A 7,354-nucleotide genomic window follows, 5' to 3' on the forward strand; every position below is an offset into this window, starting at 1 on the left:
TTAGTGTTAAAATCAAATTTTAAAAGACCTTTAAAAAATAAAGATATTTACTATCTTGGTATGATTTTAGCCTTACTTTTAAAAGTCAAGTAAGAATGTCTGCCTTGTTGAAAAAATGCAACTAGAAAAGTCTTTATTTAGTCTTAAAAATATCCATTTTTTCTAAGTAGCTCAGTCTAATCCCTTTTTAATTTACATTCCATCTAAGCTGTGGAAACTTTCTAAACATACTCTTGCCATTCGATCCAGCAATCACACTCCTTGGTATTTACTCAAAGGAGCTGAAAATGTATCTCCACACAAAAACCTGCTCATGGGTGTTGATAGCAGCTGTATTTATAATTGCCAAAACCTGGAAGCAAACAAGATGTCCATCCTATGAATTAGGTGCTAATATTCCTCCCATTTTATAAGTTAGAATACTGAGGCTTAAAGAGGTTAAATGTTTTTATCAGGACAAGGCACCTAGAGAGTCCTGAAGCCAGGAATTGAACCCTACCTATAGGCGCCTCACTCCTGAGTCTATGCTCCTCACTGCTATTAATAAACATGGAAATGTTACACAGATTTAAGGACTTACAACAATATTTGGACATAGATAAAAAAGTGTCCCCAGAGGCCTGGAAAATATGGGGATCCTAAGGTTATAGTTATTTTATTTAACAGGCATTTATATAGCACTTACTATTTACCACTAGAACTTGCTGTTCTAAGCACTTTATAAATAGAAAATCTGAACAGACCAATAATGAGTAAAGAGATTGAGTCAGTAATCAAAAACCTCTCAACACAGAAAACCCCGGGACCAGACAGCTCAGCTGGAGAATTCTAACAAACATTCAAAGAATGAACACCAACCCTGCTCAAACTCCTCCAAAAGCTGAAGAAGGGAGAACACTTCCCAACTCATTCTACAAGGCCAACATTACCCTGATACCAAAGCCAGAGAAAGACAACACAAGAAAACTATAGACCAATATCCATGGTTGAAACCACTATTTGTTACATATCTCGGGGGGGGGGCAGTCAGAAAGTTAAGGCTAACTTATAAAAAGAAGGAGTGGGGTGCATTAAAAAGAGTACTAAGTGTCAAACACAGAAACTGAACAGGTAGGGAGATTGATTTTATTCAGATTATTGCAATAAGAAGAACATCCCAGATCTGGAGATCAGAGTGCATCGGCAGGATGCTTTCGCCTTAAGACTTTTGTAGGGAGACGTAGACAAGTTACAGGTGGGGAGATTAACAGTTGAGGTTGTTTTGCAATCAGGGGAATTCTCAGTTAGCTGAACAGGAAGTGTTTATCTCTAGTTGTAGTTAGATTGGGGCGGGGGAAAAGAGTTCTAAGCTCAGCTAATCATTGATGAGAGAAAGAACGGGGAGCTGGATGGTCCGTGTGGTTCAGGCAAAGGCGGGAAGGTCTGTGGCTGACCTTGTCACACAAAAGCTGACCTTGTCCACAAAGGAGTCATCCAAGGTCTTATGGGAGCCATGAGAGAGTGGATGGAGCCTTTTCAAACTCATATGGGGAAGGGTCATTCTTTGTGATGAGCCATTTCTCAGAATACAGAATTTCCAAGAATTTTTCACCCACTGCTGTTTTCTGAGAACACAGGGCTCAGGTAAAGTTCTACACATCAGGGGAAATCTGGAAACACCATTCCGAGTCCTGACTTGGCTGTTAACTTCCACGAGGCCTACGGCATCCTCGTCACTAAAATGGTGAGGGGAGGGTGATTTGTTAAATCTATTTCATACCCCAATGTTTGAAGAGTCTCTGAGAGGGGCAGAGGGACTCTTGAGGAAAAGGGAGATGGCAAGTGAGGGCAGGGAGAGAGGTTCACAGTCACAAAGGGAGGAGAGGACAACAAAGAAAGACTGTGTCACAGAGAGGGGAGGAGAATGTCAGCAGGTACTCCTGAGATTTTTAGGGTCAGAGAAGAGGCACCAGGGGCTGGACTTGGTCTGCCCCTTTCCCTTTCACCCACATCAGAGACAGATCTCGGGTGTGCCTTATGTAACTGGATTTTGATCAGGGCTCGTTTGAAGACATCTGTAAAAGCCTTGCTTCTCCCCTACCCGCCGACTTAATATTTTCTCCCCCCCCCCGCTGTTCTTGCCAAGGACGCTTGGACTAAAGATTGAGACATCTGACAGCTTGATTTGACTTGTCTGCTCCTGGCGAGATCCCAGCCTGCCATGAAGCGCTATCTCATCTTTGCACTCATGAGCGCAGCTGGTGAGTCTGGGGTCTTGTTGCTGCTTAGGTAGAGATGTGGTGGTGTGTGGGAGGGTCAGAGAGGGAGGTAGCTAGCCACAACTGAAGAGAGAGGAGTTGGTGGGCATTTCCTTCAAGTAACTGTTGATGCAAACGAAAGGAACCAATCTCAGTGCACAGCTCACCCCACCAGCAGTCTCTCTGAGCTTCTCCAGTGCCTGTGAGCATGTTAGGATACGTCACTATAAGTCCCCTGCACTCTCCCAGGACTCTTGAGTGTGTGATTTCCTAGATTGCCGAGTCCCCTGGACAGACACCAGAAAAGTATATCTTCCCTTTCTCTGGGCAGATGGACTTTGGAGGAGTGAGTGCAGGAAAGGAAGGGGGGCTGGGTCAGGGGCTCTGAGAGCCTCGTGGCCCTATCCCAAGCTTTTCCACTCCTTTCACCACCAAAGTCAGGCAGTATTTAACTTTTTCCTTTCATTCCTGGCAAAAGTTAATTTAAACTATTATTTTTAAAGTAGTAAGTCTTTTTTTTTTCATTTTTATAATACACAGCACTGCCAATCAGGGTTTTTGATCAGCCTCAGATAAGCCTTTGCATTAGTTTCATAGAACTTTAATATACCTCCATCTCAAGCAAAGACATGTGTCAGTTTTCTTCATGTGTAGAGCTCAGGTGACATGCATGATTGCCCTTTGATTTAAAAGAATATTTAAAAATAACTTGAAGACCTTGACATTGTCCTTGAAAACCTTAAGGTGGCAAAAACTATCCTAGTCAACTCTCACCTCTTGCCCTGTCTCTCCTTCTACCTGTGACCCCACTGATTCTTTAGGAGTCATTCTGGCCCAAGATTCTAACACTGAGAAGATGAACGTAGAAGAAGATTTTACTGTTCCTTACATGGTCTATCTTCAGTCCTTCCCGGAACCCTGTGTGGGGTCTCTCATTCACCCTGAGTGGGTACTGACCACTGCTCACTGCCCCTTACCGTAAGTATCCATTTGCTCTTGGGAGCCATGAGGGTTCTATTCGAACAAAATCAGGTCTCATGAGGCATCCCAGCAAGTTCTAATGGCATCCTAGGGAATTAGAAGCCCCAGGAAGAGAGAGGGTCGTCTTCCCAACGGGGAAAATAATACACACTTGGGTGGTTTAGGAGGAGATGAAGAGGAAGCTGTCAGAAGACTCTTTCTCACAGAGAGTAAATAATATTCATTCATTCAACATACTTATTGAACATTTACTATATTCTAGGGACTGCTTAATGCACTGAAAAAACAGCAAGGGAACAAGACAGAAATTCGTTTTCCCTCATGGACCTCACATTCTGGTAGAGGAAGTAAGCCCAAACAAATACATGTCCCCAAATAAAACATTAAAAAGAGTGCCAAGCTGAAGAATACAGGAATAAAGCAAGATATCTACGTTGCTTAGGGTGATCATGTCAGGCCTAGTTGAAGAGATGAGACCAACAGGAAGAGGGGGATGCAACCAAGTGAATAAATCCTGGGGAAAATTCCAGGCAGAGGGAATAGTGTACAGAGTCTCTGAAGCAGTAAAGATAATTGAGTGTTTGCCAAACTGACAGACCAGTGCTGAGTGAGTGTAATGAGTAGGGGTGGGTGTTCCCAGGCTGAGGTCCAAGTGTTAGCAGAAGCCATGCGATGCAGGTAACAGGAGAAGGGCAAAGGAGCTCTGCACGAGATGATGCTGTCCCTTACAAACCTCAGTGTCTCTGCTGTGTGTGAGAAACTGTTGTATGATTGGGACCTAGCCAGAGTTTCAGGAGTAGATAAGGGTCATTTCTAACTCAGAACTCTTAGCCATCTGGTTGTTCAAGACAGTTTACTCAGACCCAGATTGAAGCCGTGCTCTGTGTGTTAATGAGAAATACAAAGGAAATAAAGACAGTTCATCCCCTCCAAGAACTGGAGCTGGTGAACTGGATGTTCTTCTCTCAGCCAGGCCTAACGCATGAACTGTTTCTGGTAGGCAGTGGCTCCTGTGTCTGTTACGTGACTGGACTCCTGACACTGGAAGCCTGTGGGTTTTTAATTTGTCCAGGAAATGTAATGGAAGATGGTAAATGGGAGTCCTGATAGACTACTAAGAGTCTTGTGAATCTATAAGGAGTGTAAATGGTACATGGTAAATACAATGATATGGGCCCAAGAGGAGCTGGGAAGGGCCTAAGAATATCCAGAAACAAAGGGTACAATGTGCTTTGCTCAAGAGTTGCTTGAGACAGTGTAGCGCAGGCAACGGCCTCTGCAATGATGCATTGTGGTGCCATCTCTGTTACCTCTTCATTCAGATCATCCATCATCACTATCACCACCATCATCACCATCATCACAACTAGATTGCACTGAGTATGCTCTAGGTGGCAGATACCATGTCAGGTTTCATGTCTATACATTGAGTCTAACACAACAGTCCTATAAACTATTGTTATTACTATTTTACAGACCAAGGCCGGTCACTTGAGTTCTCAGGTCTAAGAGATAAAATTAAGATGACTGGAGGAGGTCACCTCTGACACTTCTTGCAATTCTGATGTTCTGTGACCCTGTTCTTTTCCAACTGCCTGCCTTCTTTCTTCCATAGTGTTAAAATCCGATTGGGAGTTTATCAACCCAACATCAAAAATAAGAAAGAGCAGGTACGGAATTACTCAATGGTGGTGCCCCACCCTGAATTCAACGCAGGATCTCTGAAGAATGACTTGGTGATGATAAAACTGTCTAAGGCGGCTGCACTCAACAACCAAGTGGGAACCATAGCCATAGCTATGGAACCCTTACCATTTAATGATTCCTGCTTTATCCCAACCTGGACCTGGAGTAAATATAAAAACTGTAAGTGTTTTTTGACTCTGTGTTCTTCATCCTGAGAAGGTTTTGGCGCTGGGGAACATATGGACGGATATACCTGAAGGAAATAGCTGCTATGAGGTAACGCTCTTGACCCTAGAGGGATTACTGCAGGGCCTTACACTACCATTATACTCTCTTTCAGTATTATCAAAGGATGCTGGAACCACCACTTGATATCTGAAATGAACGGATAAAGCTAAATTTATTGCTTATTATAGAAAAGCAATGCTGAGCAGACAACAGTCTCAAAGAGCAGAGTACTAGGCTTATATGGGGTTTGTGGGAAGCTTTCCGTACAGGGTTTGGAAGACTTTCAGGGGCTTAAGAAAGTTGACGTCATCTGTAGAGGCGTGGTTACCTGGGTGAGATTGTTGTTGATTGGTTGGCACTCAGCATGTTTATTGGAGGCGAGTCTGATTTGCTGACTTTAAAAAGTGGCATTGATTGATTGGCTTGCCAAAGCCTGTTCACTGAGGCAAATTGTCATGGGTGTTAATCAGGTTAAACCCTTCTCTGGTAGTTACAGAACAATTCATATGTTCTGTAAAAATAAAAAGTGGGGGACGACTGGGGCTTCCCTGGTGGCGCAGTGGTTGAGAGTGCGCCTGCCGATGCAGGGGACGCGGGTTCGTGCCGCGGTCCCGGGGGATCCCACATGCCGCGGAGTGGCTGGGCCCGTGAGCCATGGCCGCTGAGCCTGCGCGTCCGGAGCCTGTGCTCCGCAACGGGAGAGGCCACAACAGTGAGAGGTCCGCGTACCGCAAAAAAAAAAAAAAAAAAAGTGGCAGACTGTTTTGTCTATCGGTCTATTTCGTGAAAACAAAAGTAGAAAGTGGGAACTTTTGTATTCTCAGTATTTGGCAACTTCATTTTCAATTTAGAAGCAACATTCCAGGGAATCTAAGTGAACATATTTTCTGAACAAATTGAAGATTTTAAGTCTTATTCAAAGTAACTGTATCACATTTTACAAAGTAATTCATTACACAGCATTTGAAAACAAAATAAAACTACATAAATGTTTTATCCCATAGGCTCTGCATGTCAGAATCATAGTGACAAACCAATTCTACAAGCTCTCTGGTGCCAGCCTCCCAATATCTATTGAGTTCATTATTTCAAGTAACTAGGTTACTTTCACCTAGCTTGTTCTATGTATTTCAGTTCAATTTCCATAAAAACTTAAAACTGAACGTAACTCATCTTGTTCTTTTCTGACTTGACATTTTCTGGTCTAATCTGCTTTAAGACGTTAGATTGGATATATATCAGAAAAATCCTTCTCTGTAAGTAACACTAGGCTTAGCCTGAGCAATCTCTGGTTAATGTTTTGTTTCCTTCCTCGCTGTTACTCTCTACCAGAGATTAAAATTATATAATGCCTTGGTTAGACTCCTTACATCCTGAGGTTAACAGTATAGTAACAATTGCTATTAGTGAGATGGGCAATATTACTTCTTAGGGGAAAATATATATGTATATTATACATATACACTCACATACACTTATAAATAATCCATTTATAAATTATCTCACTAAAAAAGCATGTTTAGACACATTAAAAATAGTTTTCTACCTTTATGATTAAATGTAAAGATGATGAAGTAGGTGCCGAAAGTGAAGGTTTCTTGGGGACAATGGCTTTGTGTCTCTCTCTTCTCACAATCATTCATAACTTTCCTGTGGGTTTTTCAAGCTTTCTAAGTTATGCACACTACAGAGAGAATTATAGATCTGATGATATCTGACGTAAGGCTCACATAATGCTCTGAATCCACTGCTCTGACACAGAGATACTGAACAGGGGACTCTACGAAGGATGGAATGTCTGATACCTGCCATAAATATTCTCGGGTATTAATGTATTCACAAAATAGAGGCTGATCACAAGAGTATATGTGATGAGGAGAGTAACCCTGGACTTCATTTCTCTTCCCCACAGTTAGTGACCCTGACATGCTGACTTGGATAAACCAATATATTCTCCCCTACGATGAGTGCCAGAATATGCAAGATGAAAGAATGGCAATAAACATCATGTGTGTGGGACAACCTCTAAAGACCTTATCTGAAAATAAGGTATCTTTCCCTTCCCCAGACAGGAAGATAGCAAGGGGTCCACGACGGGGAGAGGTGCCCATGGGAAACCAAATGGTGCCCAACAAGGAGGCCTGGAGACCTTCTACTCTTTCTCTTCAGTCTCTGGATTTCTCATCAATTCCCCTGCCTTCCTTTAACAGTGGGAGAGATTC

The 7,354-nt window shown here is 42.7% G+C and overlaps 1 protein-coding gene across 2 annotated transcripts in view; it reads left to right on the forward strand.

Annotated features, from left to right (window-relative positions):
• The first annotated feature begins 1,405 nt into the window (after positions 1 to 1,405).
• LOC112408456 (probable inactive serine protease 58) overlaps positions 1,406 to 7,354 on the forward strand; it is a 6,613-nt gene continuing 664 nt past the window's right edge. Inside the window, exons 1-5 of one of the 2 annotated variants that reach the window (XM_024758056.1) lie at positions 1,406 to 1,723; positions 2,126 to 2,240; positions 3,059 to 3,215; positions 4,834 to 5,084; positions 7,045 to 7,181. In XM_024758056.1, coding sequence (XP_024613824.1) covers positions 2,201 to 2,240; positions 3,059 to 3,215; positions 4,834 to 5,084; positions 7,045 to 7,181 — 585 coding nt within the window. In that variant the 5' untranslated portion in view covers positions 1,406 to 1,723; positions 2,126 to 2,200. Of the gene's footprint in view, positions 1,724 to 2,070; positions 2,241 to 3,058; positions 3,216 to 4,833; positions 5,085 to 7,044; positions 7,182 to 7,354 lie in introns of those variants that run through there. The other variant, XM_024758058.1, reaches the window with a different exon arrangement.

This window comes from Neophocaena asiaeorientalis, unplaced genomic scaffold, assembly GCF_003031525.2.
Source record: "Neophocaena asiaeorientalis asiaeorientalis breed wild unplaced genomic scaffold, Neophocaena_asiaeorientalis_V1.1 scaffold206, whole genome shotgun sequence".
Classification (NCBI taxonomy): Eukaryota; Metazoa; Chordata; class Mammalia; order Artiodactyla; family Phocoenidae; genus Neophocaena; species Neophocaena asiaeorientalis.